Source organism: Pomacea canaliculata, linkage group LG5 (genome assembly GCF_003073045.1).
Source record: "Pomacea canaliculata isolate SZHN2017 linkage group LG5, ASM307304v1, whole genome shotgun sequence".
Lineage (NCBI taxonomy): Eukaryota > Metazoa > Mollusca > Gastropoda > Architaenioglossa > Ampullariidae > Pomacea > Pomacea canaliculata.
In genome coordinates this window covers 10,289,764-10,310,096 of record NC_037594.1, presented here as the reverse complement: position 1 = coordinate 10,310,096, position 20,333 = coordinate 10,289,764, and the positions used below count along the sequence as shown (strand labels likewise).

At 36.4% G+C, this 20,333-nt stretch overlaps 2 protein-coding genes across 9 annotated transcripts in view; one reads left to right on the top strand and one right to left on the bottom strand.

Moving 5' to 3' along the window:
- On the top strand, nt 1-11,087 carry LOC112563559 (actin-interacting protein 1-like). The gene is made up of 16 exons (XM_025237613.1): nt 1-167; nt 904-1,025; nt 1,950-2,040; nt 2,585-2,732; nt 3,696-3,876; nt 4,290-4,367; nt 4,709-4,786; nt 5,473-5,564; nt 6,166-6,310; nt 7,210-7,288; nt 7,488-7,641; nt 7,835-7,919; nt 8,591-8,698; nt 8,822-8,986; nt 9,075-9,225; nt 9,578-11,087. The coding sequence occupies exons 1-16, from the start codon at nt 131-133 to the stop codon at nt 9,679-9,681; spliced, it is 1,818 nt and encodes a 605-aa protein (XP_025093398.1). The 5' UTR covers nt 1-130; the 3' UTR covers nt 9,682-11,087.
- A 423-nt stretch (nt 11,088-11,510) lies between these two features.
- Nucleotides 11,511-20,333, bottom strand: part of LOC112563558 (clathrin interactor 1-like) — a 28,030-nt gene continuing 19,207 nt past the window's right edge. For 7 of the 8 annotated variants that reach the window (XM_025237608.1, XM_025237605.1, XM_025237612.1 and 4 more), the window contains 4 exons: nt 19,757-19,886; nt 19,184-19,216; nt 14,784-15,005; nt 11,511-14,050 (listed from right to left, as the gene is read on the bottom strand). In XM_025237608.1, the coding sequence (XP_025093393.1) occupies nt 13,896-14,050; nt 14,784-15,005; nt 19,184-19,216; nt 19,757-19,886 (540 nt within the window). In that variant the 3' untranslated portion in view covers nt 11,511-13,895. The remainder of the gene's footprint in view (nt 14,051-14,783; nt 15,006-19,183; nt 19,217-19,756; nt 19,887-20,333) is intronic. The other variant, XM_025237610.1, reaches the window with a different exon arrangement.

Genomic DNA, 20,333 nt, shown 5'->3' with positions numbered 1-20,333 from the left:
TCTACCTCTGACCTGAGTCACTTCCGGGCCGGCGACGAGCAAGGAAGTAAAGTTTCAGCTAAGATTGCCGTTAAGCATTTTGGGATAAATCTGTGCAGTTTGAAACAATTCATCAATTAGGAGAAAGGCAATGGCATCTAAAAGCAAACTTCCAGTCATTACACAAAGTAAGCTTTGCATTTTCTAGTTAATTCACCCTTTCAATCGCTGATAGTGAAAATGCAGACGACAGAGTTTTAATGGGCGTCTAACAATTTGAACATTTACTTCAGTGCCACGACACACACCAATATATGCCATAAAATTGACGAATATAAGTTGTAGCTGAAACTTATAGACACATCAGAACTATAACTTCTTACATTACCATTTCACTATTTTAAAGATAGCATGAAATTACTGTGCAGAGACAAACATACAGCATTATTATACATCACAGTTGTAACAAGTCTTGTCACTTTATAAAATTAACTGTATTGCTTTGACGTAGGTAAACGCGCATTATATAGCGGTAGAACACAGATTCCAGTGTTCTTTTTACAATTTTCAGTATTGATTTATTTGACACGGTTGGAGGCCCAAATCATAAAGTCAAGTCTCCACTCCCCCCCCCCCCCTTCTCAAACATGTATGCTTGCATACACATACAGAGATAGGAATAATAATATTTGCTTTGCCAACATACATGGCATTCACAGCAGCTGACACATCTGAAGTAGTCAGACATAAAAAAATGGTGCAGTGTTATTTTTTTCCTATAAAGTTCAGCCAGTTCAACATAAAGAGCACTTGCTTTTTTTTTTAATATCACTTCTAAATCTAACTATGTGCCTTATTTAGTATATTTGGTTTATGCCTATGTTTAGGTATATATATATACATGTGTGTGTATATATTATACAGAAAAGGTCTTTGCGGCACTTCCAACTGCAGAAAGAGGAAAACCTGTTAAGATCACTGGAGACCCCAAAGGAGAAAACTTCTTGTATTGCAATGGTCAGAGCATTTTCATTAGGAATATTCAGGTTAGAAGTTCGTTTATATTTTCATTTGACATGTTTTACATTTATTATATGCACATTCCCCAAGACTTCCCCAAGTCACTACTTGGATACATTTTAATTTGTCAGAGGGAACTGAAGCCATATTTGTGTTTTTTGTTTCTTGAATAAAGTTCCATGAGTAAAGCAAGCAGTAATACTCTGATCTATCAGTTTTAGGCATAATTATCTATGTCAATGTGTCTTTTGAACCGTGCTTGCATAAGACCGTTTTTGTTTTTTTCTGAGACTATAAGATAATATATCTATAGCTCTTTAGTTTGTTTTATTTGGCATATAGATAAAATTTCCAGCTTTTAGGTGGTACAAAAATATTTTTTTAGAATTTTGACATTAGTACATTTTTTTTTAAAGATTAGTCAAATGTATATTTTTGTTTTAATCTTTTCACAGAGTATTTGAGATAATAACGTGTGACTGTCAGATTACTAATTATAGGAAGAATGCTACTCCATGTCACAGAAGAGAAGCCATAGTATGTTAATTCCAATAGTACTGTCACTTTGCTTAAGTCAGGGGTGCCTAACCTATGCCCCTCAAATCCAGCCTGCTCATTTTAACCAGACTCAACATAATTTCATTTTTAACATCATGATTCTGGCAAAACCACCATGTTCTGGCCTGTGAGATTTTCAGTGTGGCCCTCGGGCAAGAAAAGGTTGGGTATCACTGGCTTAAGTGCATGCCCTGTCAACCAATATGGAGCATAACTGTAGCCAGACTATACTTCAAACTGAAGGACGCTGTACATCCATACATCTAAATGGACAGGAGAAGTAATATTAATTGTAAATAAGTACTTGTAGCCTATATGCAGATAGACAGTGTGGGCTTTATGATTATTATTTCATTTGCATTTCTTTCCCCTTATTTTCTTAATACTTACAGGAGCTTTCCAAAGTGGATGTATACACAGAACACTCCAAACCTACCACCATTGCACGTTATTCACCCTCCCGCTTCTACATTGCTTCAGCAGGTAATAAATAAATTAAAAGAGATGAAATGAAAATGAAAGGAATAAAATGTTATCAATGTTATCTATCTTGATAGATATAGCTAAGAGAAGGAGTTTGAACAAGCAGTTTTATTATAATTAGACTGTTGCAGTATATTTGTTGGCATTGTAATATTATTTTAATATAAATATAAACTACAATGTAATTTATCAACTACCAATTAAAAATCTGTCCTAATTAAAATACATTTGAAAGACATCAGTAGTTAGAATAGGAAGTATGGTAAAGGGATCTATCAATTTTTAAAACTATTTTTAAATGATTATTTTATACCACTATCATTTAGAAGGATTAGTGGGGAGGAAAGGATTATTACAGCATTCTTTTAAAGATGTGTGAGAAATAGTTCTACAAGAATTTACATTGTAAATAAATATTAAGCATTGACATACTTGCATGTGTGGGCTTAAAATATAAGCTTCTTTGTAAGATAACTTTTAGCTACCTTCTTAGTTACTCATAAAATATGATATGATTTTGCCTACTCTGTTTGTGTGCTGCTAGACATAGCAGGAAAAGTTCGAATTTGGGACACTGTCAACCCTGAACACATTTGTAAAGCAGAGTACCCTGCTCTCGGTGGGGCAATCTTGGATCTGGACTGGTCAACAGACAACCGACACATTGTAGTTTGTGGAGATGGACGTGAAAAGTATGTATAATACATGGCATGAAAAATACATGTTGCAGCATTCACATTCTGACTTCATATATAGCATTCACATTTTCATAAAAACGTTGATGCTAGCATTAAAGTTAACAATATTATTTGCAATATTATTATAATGCAGTATTATTTTCAAACAACTGATTTTACTTATTCTGGGTGACTAAAATGAAAGAGTAGACCAATTGTCCACTGGGGGACCTTCTCATGTGAGTGCAAGACTGGCATAAGTTCTCTGCTATGTTCCAGCCTGTCTTCCCGACACCTGGTACCTCCAGTACCAGTTAAGGGATGAAAAGAAGAAAAAGAAGATTTTATTTATTACCCGATACTAATTCCCCAAATATGAGTGAATGGCAGGGTTCCAATCAAGTCCTATCAAGCTGTTGTAGTGCAGTTCTCACATGTTGTGGAAAGCTCATATTCCGTTATAATTTTGAATTCTTTATCTTAGATGAAGGGTGTTGGCAGTGGCAGTGATAATGACTAAATTTATTAATCCCAGCTGGCAGTTATACTCAGAAACAGTTACAAAAGTTACAGAAGGAGAACAAGTGCTGGTTATTGGATAAGGAAAAGGTGTTGATCATTTTGGAATTTGTTTCTTTTAAGCTGAAAAAGTCAAGCAGTTCGGTGTCTTAATTACTTTTTTGCATTTATTAATGTACAGCTGGCTGCATTTCTGCAAAGGTGTTTCATTCTGCATTTAGAATAAATTTCCTTTCTACTATGTCTCTTGTGGCTACTTTCATTTCCTGTTTTTGATCATATTGTTTTCATGAAATTTTCTCCATACAGCAGATATTTATGTTGGACATGTTTATTATAAAAGCATTAAGCTCATGTAAATAGTGATTTCAAATGTATTCCGTTAAAATTATTTTTTATTAATAATTTATATAAAATTTAAATTAAAACTGGTTTTTACATTGTAACTATAATGTGCAGGTTTGCCCATGTTTTTGCAATGGAAACTGGCACTTCTGTAGGTGAGATTATTGGACATTCCAAAAAGGTCAACACTTGCTCATATCGACAGTCTCGACCTTTTCGAATTGTGACAGCAAGTGAAGATCGAACTGTGGCTCTGCATGAAGGACCTCCATTCAAGTTTCAAAAAAGCTTTCATGTAAAACACTTTTGTCTTTTTTCTCTGTGTTATGATGGTTAGTTTTGATTTTATGGAAAATAGTATTTTTACTGATGTTATTTTTTTTATTTCTTTTGATTTTATTTGAAGACTACAGTATTGAGCAAAAATGGATTTCTCTGGATATATATTCAATAGATATTGAATGTTAGAACCCTTAAGGCAAAAGCTGCTCAGCCGTTTTGTGACAGCTATTTGACAAGATTTTTACACTATAATCTAAGACTTGCAGCTTGGGTAAAAGCAGGAGATATTAGATGATAGAAAAGACCACATATCATTTAAAGAGTTGACATTCCACACCTAAGACGAAGATTGAGACTGAGTAGTTGATTCTTCTTCGTGTCATAACTGCTCTGCTGAATTCAGGAAGCCTTATGTTTGCTTTACAGAATCACTCAAATTTTGTGAATGTTGCAAGATATTCAAAAAGTGGGGATGTCTTCATCAGTGGAGGTGCGGATGGAAGGGTATGATTATGAATACATTTTAAATATATTTGTCTGATCCCTTAACTTCACCTAACAGTCCTTCGATTAATATTATTTAATGCCATATAGGCCTGCCATATCATTTCACCAGAAGTGAGCTGGACATATTTAATAAAAGCCAGAACAGTGTAAGCATTAGTAAATAATTAAAGTCTCACAAATGATTTATAAACATGTTTAAATTTAAAGAGAAGAATATAAAATTTCTGAGATACATTTGTTCTGTTAAAAAGATAACAAGATTTAACATTTATGCTTTCATTCCATTCCTTGCAATCGGTATTTAAAAGAGAACAAACTGTTTTAACATTGTTCTGCAGCTCTTCAAGTTTGATGGAAAGTCTGGTGATGAACTAGGAGAAATAGGATCCCCTGCTCACAAAGGTGGCATCTATGATGTGAGTGTTTTACTATTTGGTAATCTTCGGTGGTCAGTATTTATTATTAAATGTCACTAAATTTCATTTGGTCATGCCTCTGGTGTAAAACTGACTGCATGGCATAATGGTGATTAGGTAAACAATATGAAATAGACAATGCCAAAATGATGTAAAATACAGTCACAGTTGTTGTTTTTTTTTTTTGTTATCTCACTACACTCTGTCCAATAAATATTAGGTATATGATTCCTAACTAGTAGATGGTGTGAGAGGTAACTTTAGGGAAAAATTCATTCTGCCTCAAAGTATGATAAGAGGTTAGGTTGGTTAAGATAAGATAAGATAAGACTTTATTTGTCCCAGAGGGCAATAGATAACAGGTGGAAAGATAACAGCTGTACATCAAACATAGCTTCATCTTTGCAAATGCTTCTGTTCTTTCTTTTGTGTAGCATGTATGTGATACCAATTTTTTCCTCTTATGATGCATTTCTGTGACAGTTCTCATGTGTGGTTGTCATGGCTTGTCGTAAAACACCAGTCTCCCCTCCCCCTTAAGATCTAGTTGGTTGTGTGGGATTTTTGAAACATTCTAAAGACAGCTAGTTTAACTGGTTTCTTGAGCAATCAATATTCTGTTTAAGCACTACAACTGTACAGACTTTAGTCCAATCATCTATACTGGCTTGTATGTTTGACACCAGCTGACATTCAGTCCAGATGATAAGCAGATCTTGACAGTGTCTGGAGACAAGACTGCCAAAATATTTGATGTACAATCAGGAAATCTTGTCATGTGAGTTGTGATTTCTCTTCTCATTAATATTTCAGTCCCTAAAACTGGTAAACATGAACATGTAAATACCTTCACACTCCCAAGCATTGTTAAATACACATTCACTTTTACACACACATACAAAAGAATTCTTATATGCTTGTAAATATTTTTGTGGGTATTAAGTTGTTTTGTTTTTCTTGTGGAAAATAGTTTTTGAAATAGCCGATTGTTAGAAAGTAGAAACATAAAATTTACATATATTTTATTATCCCTGTAATGTCTTCAAAATTATTTTCTTATTACAACATGCAGTGTTAAATCTTTAGCTACTGCATCAAGTATCTCCCTTCTTTGAAGGGCAGCCTGGTGGAGCAACAGTTAGCGCCTATCACCAATACAATGAAGGTTGACTGTCCTGGGTTCAGTTCTCATCTCACGCTCGCTGCTCTTTTTCTGCATGTGGCATCTGTTTGCAGGGCTGGCTTTTTTGCTGTGATATAGCCTTAGTTGTTGGTTCGGTGTAAAACACATATTTCCCCCTCCCTTCTGACGTTTTAGTTAACATATTTGAAATAGTATGTTTGCAAGCGTCTGTTGTATGTGTGTGTTGTTCATACAGAGATTTTGTCATGGGGGACAAGGACTGGCAGGACATGCAGTTGGGATGCTTGTGGCAAGGTCCAAATATCATTAGTGTCAATGCTCGTGGCCACCTGATATATCATAGCCTGGAGACACCAGATCAACCACTCAGGGTTGTCAAGGTGAGTTTCTTATGTGATAGGGGAAAAAAGTGCACTTTTTGGATGGGAAGGTATTGTAATGATAGAAAATGACTGTGATAAGTTTTTAACTTTATAGAGACAACAAATACCAAAACAGTCACAGACATATTATAGTGGAGTGTTTTTGAAATAATTTTTTTTAAATTTGTATTTATTGTTAATTTTATTGAACTGGCCTGCTATGAAATGATTGATTTGTTTAATAGTTTACATTCACAAAGATCATTATAGAATTTTAAACTATTGTATATAGCGTTTGCAAAGATGGCATTAAAAGTGCATTGTGTCTTTGCATGAAACACAAATCAGTCTTTGCTGCAATCACAGTGGCACATGGACATTTTGCATACTCTGTTTATTATTTCTCCATTGTCCAGCCAAGATGGTTTCTGAATAGTAATAACTATGAGTGTGTGAGCATCAACTAGACATGACCTTATGGGGGTTTAAATGGTTGCACCACTCTTGGAATCTCTAGAGTAAGAAGGAAGTAGTATCAAGGAGGGGTATTGATTTAAATATTTCTATCCCTAGCCATGAAAGCTCCAAGAACAGTAGTAATGCTGATGGATAACAGCAAGGATTGTTTAAAAAGTAAAGCAAAAATGATCAAATAATTCAAAATTGAGGAACAAAGGATTTAGACAAACTATGTAGGATCGGAGAGAAAGAAAAGTGGGAGGCATTCACCAGTTGCAAGTGATACTGGCAGAAGAAATGTGTCTTTTACCCTGACTCGAGTGTCTAAACTGTTAAAGCTCAAGAAATGTCTCTTAAACCTTGACTTGAATGTCTAAACTGTTTTAGCTGAAGGGAAAAACATTGGAAATAAGTGTGGCGATGAAAAAGCTCACCATATTGTTAAACAATATTTGCAGGGTCACATGAAGCCTATCACATCTTTGGCTGTGACCAGAGATGGCAGTAAATTCTTCACTGGTGGTCTAGAAGGCATTGGTATCCTTTTGTAATAGTCATTACTGACAAGACTTGACTAACAAGGAACATGCATTTTAATTTTTCTGAGACAAATTTGTAGAAGGAACCAGGAAAATAGAATGGAATGATTTCATGCTATTTTTGAAGGGGAGAAAACTAAAGTGTGTATGTCAGTGAGACTGCTTATGATAGCGCATTATTTCTTGACCAAAATGAGTATGGTGGGAAGCTGGTTCTGGCACAAATGATATAGTTCAAGGGCCTGGACACACATCAGAAGTGACAGACCTTGCAGTGGATGATGACATACTTGTCAGCATTGGTGTTGATGATTTTGTTCGCTTCTCGTCTGTTAGCACTTGTCAGTTCAGGTTGGTGCAAGCTTTCTTTCTCTTTATCTTTTGATAATAGTGTGTCTACTTCAGCATGTTCACCTTAACACAAAACAGAATAATCTGGATGTGAAAAAAGATTTATTAAGCCTTTTCCATTTTATATCTACTTTATCCGTACATTTATTTTGTGATTTCTGACAATTTTGTTATTCTTTGTGTTGGTTTCTAGAGATGGTCAGGCTTGCAAACTGGACTCTCAGCCCAAAGCTGTTGATGCCTGCAATGGTGTAGTTGTGACAGCATCTGTGCAACATGTAAAAAAAAATCAATATTGCCTTCACCTTTTCAGATTAGATTAGCTGGTTTGCACATGCTGACTGGATAGTTAATACCTAGCAGTCAGATAAACTGTAAGTGGCTTAGTTGACTGAGCAACTAATACCATGAGATGTTCTGTACACTTGACTCCTTATCTCCATGTTTGGAACTTGCATTACTAGCTATTTCCCCTCTCATTTATTGCCAACACTTTTTTTGTTCATTTATTTGCCACTTACCTTAATGTCTTGCAACTTATCGTCATTCATCCCTAGACTGGTACGAGCTGGCAATCAGCACTGCTGGTCTGCTAGTACTGGTCTTTGTTAGGTGGGAGAGAACCTAAATAGATGCAGCCTCTGACAAGGATTGCTGCCTAGACTTTCTGAGATGTAAGCTAGTTCTACATGAAATGTCCCGTCTAATGTTTTGTTTTCTGTATCTTGAAACTAGCATCAGAGGAATATATCTACGCATGTGTGTGCATATGAGAAGAGTACATAACCATGCTTATTATTAAAGCATGGACATGTAAATATATGCTCTAGCCCGATTTGTAGTGAAGGGTTAAATCTGGCTCTGTTTGGCCTAGACAAATACTTCCATGAAACATAAACATATCAAAAAGAGAAAAACCTTATGAAAATATTTTTTTGTTTTGTTCCAGCTGACTGTACTTTTAAATGGTAAGAAAGTGTTTACCTTGCCAGTCAAGTCTGAGGCACTCTGTGTTAGCATTCACCCTGGTGGATTTTTTGTTGCTGTAGGACACAAGGTATGTCTGAAATTTAATTTCACTCCTAAAAAACCCTTTCCTGTTTAATGATCATTGTATCAGCAACATTTTTAGTGCCAAAAACGAGACGTATATTCTCTAACGTTTGTGTTGTTGCTTTAGGACAGCAAAGTTCGAATTTACTCTCTGCAAAATGGAGCCTTGAGTGAAAACCAGACAGTACCTGTGAAAGGTGAGCCGTCTGCCCTTGCCTATTCACCAGATGGGGCTTATCTGGCAGTTGGAGCAGACCGCCAGGTTTTGGCCTTCTCTGTCCCTGATTACAAGGTAAGTCAAAATGTATCCTGTTCCCTCTCTTACAGATAATTTGGAAAGGGGGAATATTGCAGCTTACCGATTCATTTTTTTTTTTCAGGAACTGAGTAATGGGGAGACTCACACAGCTCGTGTCAAATGCTTAGCATGGTCACCAGACAGCTCAAGATATGTTACTGGTGGTCTAGACAGTATGGTCATTCTCTGGGATGATGTTAACTGCTCTTTTAAAGAGAGGCCCAAAATTAGAGGTAAGTTGCACAGACCTTCTTCAGATGATCTTTGGCTTCCACCAGGTATCATCAAATAACAGAAGCTGCTTTAGTTACATCAGCAGTAAGTCTGTCTTTAGTTTTTTTAGACTATTGAGAATTTTGTCATTGTTACTATGGCAACAATAAAAAAACTGAAACAAAATGTGAATGTGTGCTTATTGAGATGCTGTTTCCTTGTCTGAAATACTTGTTTGATGTTATTCAGCTTTAACAATTTTTTTCATTATTTCAAAACTTTCTTTGATGCATTTTGTCTTGGTTGTGCTGAAAAGAATTTTTCTAAGCAATTACATTAAATGTTTTTGTAAGATACTCATTTTTATTTCAGCACACACAATGAGTCATGCCAACCAAATCGCTTGGCTGGATTCCCACACTGTCATCACAGCAGGCCAGGATGCCAATGTCAAGCAGTTTTCTGTTACAGATTAAATCTGTGTATCTGGCCAGAGTAGGCATATTTTTTTAAGTTGTGTAAATATTTTTGATGTTCTTGCAAATACTTTAACACTTGTTATTCGATTAGTTGACAGGATGCATTTTGCACTTGATGTGTGTTTTATGCACCAAACTGTATGTTTTAGGAAGAGACTTTTATCTTTATCGGTTAATAAGATTTAATATGATCATGATTTGAAATCTTATTGATTTTTCTTTTGTTGGCATTGTTAAAATCTTAAGGACTAATCTGTATTTATGGTGCAAATAACTAATATATCTTTAAATGTTCAGAAGGGACTGATATTGGCAATGTTTATAAGGAGTGTGCTCATTGATCTAAAGATTGTGTTAGCGACTGGACTGAGACACTGCAAAAATATCAAGTAACTGAATCTCTCAGAAACATCATATTATGAGATTTACTTTTCTTCTAGTTAACTCACCTGCCCTGATAAAACAATATTTAAATATAAGCCAGGTAATATAATTGAAAAAAAAATCTGATTCAACTAGATGCTTCTATAAGTTCATTAAACCTCAAGAAGTCACGAACTATATCTTGCATCTGTCCATGGAAATATTTGTTACCTTGATTCTTCTTTCAATACTTACAACTGTGTGAGCTGTTAGCTAAAATTGCTCAGGACTCTTTCATGTTAAAATTTTCTGCTCAGTAATAGAGTAAGTGTGAAGTGGATTGGTTCTGCTTGTGAATTTTGAGAAATATACAGTAGACAGTCGTGAACATGGTTAAAATGCTTGCACATTAGTTTTGCCTTTGCAGATATCTATGGAAACTGTTTTCTTCAGCTTTATATTATAGCTGTTCAATTATTCCCTGATTACTTCATATAGTTCAGTGGTCCAAAAGGTAAGTGAATAGAAGGACTGAGTATGTATGAAAATTAAATCTAGAAATTAAGGCATCAGGTTACCACCTTTCAATTTATCCCAGTAAATTTTGTTTTTTTAAAAGAAATTTCAACTGAAATATTGCAGTAAAGATGACAATCAAAATCAGCAACCATTAATACAGTCTGCCGAGATGAAACTATAGGCACTGTGCAACATTTGTTGCTGCATGTTACCATATTAGCAGACAGAAGCATGGAGTAAATTGTCCATGTTCAGTGAGTTAATAGATATTAAAGTTGTATCATCAATCAATTAAATGAGCTAGATTATTTAAATTAAGCTCTCAAGACACAGAAAAACTGGGCAAATATAGAGCAAAGAAGTGCTAAAGAAAGGAACATGTTCAAGGCTTTTAGCTTGCTTAGAATGTTATATAGTCAAAGGTATTTTATCACTAAATGCATGCAGCATTTTTATCAGCAAAGATGGTGCTTGTTTTTCCTTATGGAAAGAGCAGAATAAAATAAAGTATTTGCTGTAAATATGTTTAGAATTTTTTGTGAATGCATTGTCACCTTATGAAGACGTTAAAAAAAATTGGGGATGACTTTGCAATCCTTATATGATTTAACGTAAGTGCCTGGGTGAACTGGTTAGCAGTCATAAACTGATGGAAATTCCTGGACAGGAAAGAATAAACAAATTCTTAATAAACCCACCCATGGGATGGATTGTATGGTAGCTTGTTTTCTCCCACGACAGCTTCAATTTCAGAGGGTAAATAGACCCAATGGGCACTTCCTTGTGCAGAAAAGATTAGAAGGCTGTTGTGTAGAAAAAAAAAAAGAATGAATGTCTTAGGAGTTGTGTGTTCAGTATCAGATCTCACAGTAGAATGTAGTACATACAACTTTATTAAGAACAAAGGAAATCTTTCACTTGTATTAATAAGGCCACACACAACAGCTGGCTATATACAACTATATCTTTTAATCTGGTTGTAGATAATTTCGTAATTGAATGCATGATAAAACTCAACAACATGTTTAAACATGTACAGATAGAATCTATAATCTTTAACTGTACAAGTGCCAGTCAAGTACATATATTAACTCCCAATCATAGTTTGAGTGCTTGTCACTTTCTTGTGCTCCTGAAATTGTACCAGAATGATGACAAACATCTTGATAAACATCTACATATTTAAGCATGTACTGCAAACCTGCACCATTATGGGTAAACATAAAGTATGAAACATAAAGCAACCATCCATCGCCACTTTGTCAACACACCATTCAAGATGGACAACTTTCACAGAATTACAGAAAGACAATTTAAAAACACTGGAATATTAGCATTCCTCCCTCCACCCTTTGAAGTATTCTGACTACATCTGCATAGACAATTAGATATGGGTGGAATGGAACTGTCCTCTTCTTTTTTTCACCTTATCTTTCAGAAGGTGCTGCCATTTCTGCGGTCTGAAAGCTCAAAAGTGTATGAAATGGAGTGAAATTAAAAATCTGTTACTGACAAAACACCAGCCAAAGCTTACATAATGAATAAACACAAGGGCGAGCTTTTCATAAATTAGTCTTGAGAACAAATCAACATCACTGCAGATGTTTTGCAATGAGTCTCATCCTGAAGAATGTTAAAAACTCAACAAAGCCCCTGGTTTTCAGATGCCCCTGTTAATTGGAAATGGCACAAATTATGATTTCCTTGTACACTATGGGTAATGTGTAATATGGTATGGTATAACCTTTGGGAATAATGCCCCCATTGTTTACTGCAGAGAGAAATTGGTGTTTTACAGTCAGCAACTAAGGCTATATTACAGCAAAACATCCCAATTTGAGTACTCTCTGATGGCAAACAGTCCACATGTAAAGGTCCATCAGTTCTAAGCAAATGCAGTGGCTTAGATTCTATTTCAATGACAGCTGACTGAAAAAGTAGATGTCACAAATGTGGTTTGCAAACAACTGGTTTAAGTATTTGTTAGGTTGATGCCATCAAATCTCTGCACAAATCTTAATTCCTTCCAACAATATAGCAGCAAATACAAGACAAGCTGTGGTATTGAGTGGGTCTCATAACCTGCCCATCATGTTTTAATACAAACACACATTCACTCCTAGAATTGTATATGCTTCTTTACAGACACCTGGTGTATGATATACTTTTGCATACTGAAGGACAACATAACATAAAAATATTTCACATTACCATTCTCCACTCCATCAAAAATTCCCCACAGTTAGAAATGCCTTCTTTGGGTGCAGAATTAGAAAAAGTTTTTTTCACAATAAGGGTTTTTAAAAAAAATTTTTTTCATGAAGATCATGTAAATTGTTTTTAGACGTCTTGTAATGAACCATTGTCTTTACGTGCTGGTTTCAAGTTTTTATTGCAGATTTGATAGGAGGTTCCAGACTATGATAATTGAGTTATTTTAACAGTAGGATAATCATAACTATCCAACTGGCCATAATGAACAACCATACCAACAGCAATCATAAACACGTAAAAAGGTAGCTAAAAATTAAGTGACAACAGAAATCCCATAATAGTTACCCAGATCAAATCCCACCATGAACTTGTACGGGAACAAAAGGTAATCTGAAGTTAGAAATCAAACCTTAAGAGGCAAAATTGTGTTCTCAGGCAGTAACACTAATTACCTAAAACAGCTTGTTCACAACCACAGCTACACTCGGCCAACAGAAATATAAGGTCAGCTAAACCAAAGCATGCAAGAGTAGGTGTAGTAGTGGTATCACAATAACAGGATGACACATCCTGAGTTTGAATTGTATCCAGTCCTGTTGACAGATGCACTGATGCTGACAATGTAGTGTTACGAAACTCAGACAGCAGCTTTTGTCACAAAATCACAGGGAAGGCTAAAGGATGCAGTCTGTCTCCTTCATTAAAAGGATGGAATGTAAGCAATACAAATAATGCCTCTTCAATCTTCTTGGCAAATGTCATCCCTTTACACCCTTAAACTGACGTTATGTTGCATAGGCATCCACACCATGCAAAGAGATGACAACATCCTTCAATGTTTCAGGGCTGGTTGTGATGATTCATGGATGACTAAGCCTCATAAATTAATATGGATCAATGGACTGAGTGTTCACTAGCAACTAAATGTTTCCTCCATGTCCCAAGCCTTTCCATGCCTACTCATCCCCTGTCACAGACACACATCACTAAACATTAGATGCAGCAGATATTTCAAGCACGGAGTGCAGCTTTAAATAATTCCCATACATAAAGTGTGATGACATTTTCACAGGTGAGCAGAGCTTGTCTTTGAATGTGATCTTCAAGCACTTGCTTCATTTCTTAATGTTGCCAAATGATGCAAAGGCTTGATCTGTACGCTGCTGAAAAGAAGACTGCATGGCACTTGGAGCTGTCATGCCCATAGGGCTGGTATTCAGGCCACCCATCATGCCAGCTGTCATGGTCATTCCTGGTGGGATGCCATAGCCTGCACAGGTGATAAGTACTGCTGGTATCAACAGTCATCATACAATTTACTGAGGCCTCATACAATGTCATTACAAATGGATAACAGACTTCCTAAACTAGGCATACAGTACGGTAAAGGTGACAATGACATGTTGAGGCCTACGTTTAGTTATATTTTAAATGAACTTTACTTCACTGCTGACATGACAAGACAAATGGGTGCCAAGGTCTTTCTGTTTATTATGCACAACTCAAAATCAGTATAATTAATAATTAGGTATCTGTCCATACCACACAGATTCCTGTTTATGCTTTATTTCTGGTTAAACTTAACCATTGTAATTATCCCCTTTCTGCTGCTCTAGCTACTCTACTCATAAAGTTCTAGCAACTCTCAGAACATGGCAAAATCTCTTATACATCACTTTTGCGTTCTCCATCAGCTCCCCATCCCATAAAGTACACATTAAATATGAACTGTCCATCCTCTGTGCTGTTCTTATCATGCCTACTTTCATTCTATTCCCCTATAATGCTTTGCTCATCAGATTTGCATTTTGACAATGCCTGTGCCTAAAGCATATTGTTATCAAAACTCTTTTTCTTCTTATTATTTCATCCAGTTTGAAAAAAGTCTAAACTAAAATATCCAAAATCTGCAATTTTTTTATAACTACAATTATCTTAATTTCATTTTAAACCAAATGCATCCCTTCTGTAATACAGTATTTTGAGTAAAAAAATTGTCTTACCCATAGGTTGTCCCATCATTGGATGTGGGGCCATCATGGGCATGCCTGTAGGGCTCTGCAGACTCATGGCAGCAAATCCTGGAGCCAGGCCTGCCATGCCTTGCCCTCCAATCATGCCTGGTGCCATGCCTTGCCCTCCCATCATGCCTGGGGCCATCATGGTATTTGCCACCATTCCTTGTCCCATGTTTGTCCGCATCATGCCAGTTGGAGAAGCAAGTCCTGCAAAAGATCATCTTTTGATGACGCAAAGTATTCTGCCATGACCAAACCAGTCTTAAAAAGCAGAAAATCACTATTCAAAATAAGTATGTATATATAAAATGAAAAATAGTGGGCAGAAAAATTCTGATGCAGGGAAAGTGATGAGACACACCAAAATCTCCATAATATGAGGGACTAAAGTGACAAGACTTTCACAAACCTTAACTGATTAACTAATTATTTATGGTAAAACCTCCCTATTAAGACTTGCTAAAATCCACCAAAATCAGTCATAACTGAAAAGGGTAAGCAGGGAAATCAACCAGTCTGCTTTCATCCCATGACTTCAAACAGTTATATATATATAAAAAAAACAACTCTTAAAACCATATCACAGTGCTTTTCTTTATCCCTTTTGCTTGGTCATGGTTACATATTTCACGACTGTTGTGCTTGACTGAGGATTTATAAAGAAACTAACACTCCATGTAAAGCAATCAATCAATCCACATGGTAGACAAAGATGCCCCCTTGAAACGCACGTGAATCTCTTAAAGTGATTTCTGCAAAAAAGTTGCAATATAGCACAAACAATTGGTCACAAGAATCTTACTTTTATAAACACATAATTCAGGACATGGTCATTGATGGTGAACAAAGAGACAACAATGAATAGGGGATGGTAATTTCAATCCAAAACTATTATCTCCCCAGCCATAGTGACCTCTCAACTGATTGGAATTGACCCCACCGGACTACATCATTCCATGTAAGACCACATTATCCCCAACAGGGAAAGTCAAAACGACCCAGGCCCAGACTAAATGAATGCTTGATTAGAGACATTTGTCTGCATACACACTTAATATGAAATTTCCAAACCCCAAAATAAATGATGACAAAAGCTTTCATGAAAAAAATGATTAAAGAGAAAATTGTTTATATGCCATTGTGAGATCTGTTCTTTGTGTATTGCCAAACATCTTTGTTTAGTAAGGTAGTTGAACCTCTTAGAGCAACGTACTATTTGACATTAAAAGCTGCTTTTGTCATTGGTGATTGGTTTTTCTTTCGGGCCTGGGTCAATTTGACTCATGTGGGTAGTAGATACGGTTTAAGGTCAAAATGACTGGTAACCCTATGAACAAGCAGTTTCATTAAAAACTTATTTTACATTATTTCTGTTGAAAGTTGTAATACAGTCAAATCTCGCTACTATGCCACCCCGCTACTATGCCACTCTCGGTATTATGCCACTTTTGCTCGGTCCCGACTATAAATTCAATGTAAAAAAAAAATTACTATGCCACCCCCTACTCTCGCTACTATGCCACTTTTTTGTGATTGTTAAAAGGCACAAGTTGTGAAATTCCGCGCAGTGCTCGACTATTATACTGTATGGTAGTGTGGGACATCGCAGTTAGTGGGGATGGAACATAGCACGCACACAGGGAGGGTGGAGGCTGGATGGGGGGGGGGGTGGTGGCTGGCCGGGTGACAGCCACGTGACAGAGGGAAGGTGTGAGGGGGTCGACTAGCGACAGGATGCAGGTGCGCGGATGTGGTTGGGAGGTGGAGGATGAAGAGGTGAGGGGGAGAGGGGGGGGGTTGGTGTTTTACGCCGCGTCAGCAACTATGGCTATATTACGGCAGGCAGCCAGTCCTGTAAACAGATGCCACGTGCAGAGAAAGAACAGCGTGCCCGAGACGAGAAATGAACTCTGGGCAGCCAACCTTCACTGTATTTGTGACAGGCGCTAACAGCGCTAACCGTTGCGTCACCGGACCGCTCCAGGTGAGGGGGAGAATGAGAGGAGACAGCTAGCGAAGCCGACGATTCTTGAGAGCTTTGGACCAGACCTGGTCAAAGGCCTCCTGTCTCTGACCGGCCCGCCCGCCAGTATATATACTATATATATATACAGTATTAGGTAAAACTGAGTTAACTATATTAGTCCGGCCCTCTAAAACCATCCCAATTTCTCATGCGGCCCCTTGGGAAAATTCATTGCCCACCCCTGCTGTGGACTGACGGGTAACTTGAACAAATAAAGCCGTTTTTATGAACCCTCGCTACTATGCCACTCTCGCTACTATGCCACTTTTGCTCGGTCCCGGTAGGTGGCATAGTAGCGAGATTTGACTGTAAAGGAAAAATGGTTGGTCAGAAGCAGTCTATTTGAAAATGTGCTCAATTTTTTTTCAGCACATGACTTCCACAAAAAAAAAAGTTGAATTAAGTACAAAGTGTTGGATGTAAGTCATACAGAGACAATGTTTATATGCATGTGGAAAAAAAAAACTAAGAGGGGTGGCAATATGGAAGGTCTTAGTGAGGAGGTTTTATTGTATTAGAAACTAATTTCTATTACTTTTTGCATGTCACACCAAACATAGTTTCTTTCAATATTGCTATTCATAATGTTATTGTCCGAAGCAAACTCGATTACACTAAAAATAACTGGCAATGGTATGAGAAAATGCTTTCCACTGATAATTCTATGACTGGAAAAGTTGTTTATAAACGAATGTGCATGAAATCTGTAATCATGAAATAGGACAAATACTTGAAGGTACTGTCTGCACCCTCAGATAAAAAGCATGACACAGCTGCAGAACTTTTAGAAATATAGGGTTGCAACAGATTGTATTAAAATATAGCCCAGACAGTTTAGCAGATCACACAGATGGTGAAGCAGAATACCTTTTGAACATTACCAAATGGATGCCCAGGCAATAATTACTAAACTCAGTAAAATTTGTGGAGGAAAAAAAGAGCAAAAATAAGAGGAGGAATTTGAGTTAACTCCCAATTAAAATGTGATAGATGAACATTCATGCAAAAAAGCAAAGATAAGGGAGGTACACAAAAAACACTGTTTTCAGGCTGTAACTCAAATGTGAAGTCCACAGAGGAAAGAAGCTACTAAATATACTGAAAAATCATAATCCCAATTAAAAAGTACTTATGAAAGAAAACAGCTGACAAAAAAAGTGTAAAGTCATTCAGGGTTTTATGTATGCTTGTCAAGTAAGATAAAAAACTTTAAAACATTTTGATCTTAAAATGTAAATGTTAAAAATAGGTGAAGAGCTTATTGCCTAATGGACCAAACCTTTCAGCTTCCATAATAAAGCATCAGCAAATAGTTTCCATTTATTTCCCCTGTTAGAGTCCATGATAAAGTATGTATTTAGCAAATTACATTTCCAGATGCTGACCCAAACGAACTGCTATGAAATTGAGTATACTAACCACAAGGCTGCAGAACTCCCCTACCATTTGTTAGTAAATGTTACTGTCACTCATTAATGTCGACAGTCCAGATTTTAAAACTATCAAAACCGATATTGGGCCAATAATGCTCTTAAAGAAAATGAATTTTTGAGTAGTAAATACTGAAAGACTTATTCTGATGAAATAAAAGTATGAACTCAACACCTTATCTCACATATTACTGTTATTTTGATCATTACACCAGCTGGCAAAGACAAATCTCAGAGAATAGTTATGTTGGGGTGGTGAACAGTGAGTAGTTGTGAAGGAGCTGAGACTGTACCCAAGTCATTGATTGCTGCACTGAAAGTGTGCATGCGCTCTCTCTCTCTCACACACACACACAGAAGATTTTTTTTGTTTTTATTGTCTAGCTTATTTTCCCCCTCTAGGGGCAATGAGAGAATATTGGGACAATAGGAATGGACAATTAAGCTTGCATCTTTGCTTAAAGTAAGTGGAAAAACATTCCCCACATATTTTGTAGGAACAAAATAAATCTAATAAAACTTTCCTCGGTTCACAAATATTCATAAGCATCAAAAGGAAGTCACTTCTGTTCTAGGGAAATCAAAATGTGGTATGATCAATCAGACCTGTTTACTCAGTCAAAAAGCCTAAAGGAAAAACCACTTGATATTGTTTACAGACATAACAATTGGTAAGCGAAAAACATGGTAAGATATGAGACAAGAGCTCTGTTACTCATCATTAAACATTTGCTCGTTGTAATACAGCCTATTCTCCAAAAACAACAACAGCGCCATTTATATACCTTCTGTCCCCAGAATGTGTAATAGGATGAGACCACTTAAAAAAAAAAGTCTCCAAAGCCAAGCAAGAGACATACAGATTGGCTAGCATGCATTATCAACAATCTCATCTTCATGCAAATTAGGCCTGATATTCCTGTACACACCTGTATTTGCAACATCGTACCATCTTACAAAACCTTGGATGGAAAAGCAGAAAATGAAAAAGTTAGTACGGTTAGTCCACACTTCTTGTTAACTCACAGCAGATATTTTAATTACAGGTATGGCTCCATGCATATAGTTCCACATGGCATCAATGGTTAATACTGTTACATGGAAGAGTGTACAGATTTTACATTTCAATTCTGTGTGCAGTATTAGCAAGAAGCAAGTAAAGCAGCAACATTCCCCTTTTCTTGCTTTTATGTGAAATAAACAAGATCCATGATCTAAAATCTCTAGGTTTTATAAGAATCTATCACTTCTATTACTTCATTATTTCTTCCCCACTCAGATTCTGTTAAATACTATCACAAATCAAAAGAATGCTGCTCCCATTAGAAATGGAAAATTTGGTAAAATTGTTTGAAAAAATATCTCGTCCTTTTAAATCTGATATAATGAACCAGAAAAGTAGCAATAGCCAGGCATTATCATCGTAACATTTCCCTTGTAACAACTTTGGGAACAAATGCCCATCACCATATTTAAAAAAAAAAAACAACTAAAAAACATACCTGGACTTGTCATTTGCTGCTGCATCTGGTTCAAACTGGGTGTAACCATCTTATTCTGGCGAGCAGCAGGATTCAAAGCATCTAGACTGATATCCACTTTAGAATCAGACCATGTGCTAGGCATGGTCTTCTGGAACCCAAACCACAAACATAAGCTTTGTTTATTATAAAATATAAAGTGGTATAAGACATAACAACACCCTGCATACTTAAAAGGAGAAACAGTTTCACACTTTTACCAGTCTGCCAAGTAGCCAACACTTTACTCAGCATTTACTGGCATCGTAATTACATTTAAGTGAGGAAAATTTTTTTAATACAAGTAACAACACAGAAAAGTTCCCACCACTAGGAAACACCAATGTCTAGGTGGTTGTAGGTTGGTTCGGTTAATGCCTGAAGCAAAATCTTCCTTGCAAAAGTGACCAGTGTGTTTGGCAAAAAGATGCCATGCAATTCACAAATGCCAGCTGACAGCTGCAAATGTTTACATTCTGCCACGAACAGTATTCTAACAAAAATTATGTACGATGAGCAAGGGGGTCTTTTTGACTTGGATTCTGTTAAAACTGATGAA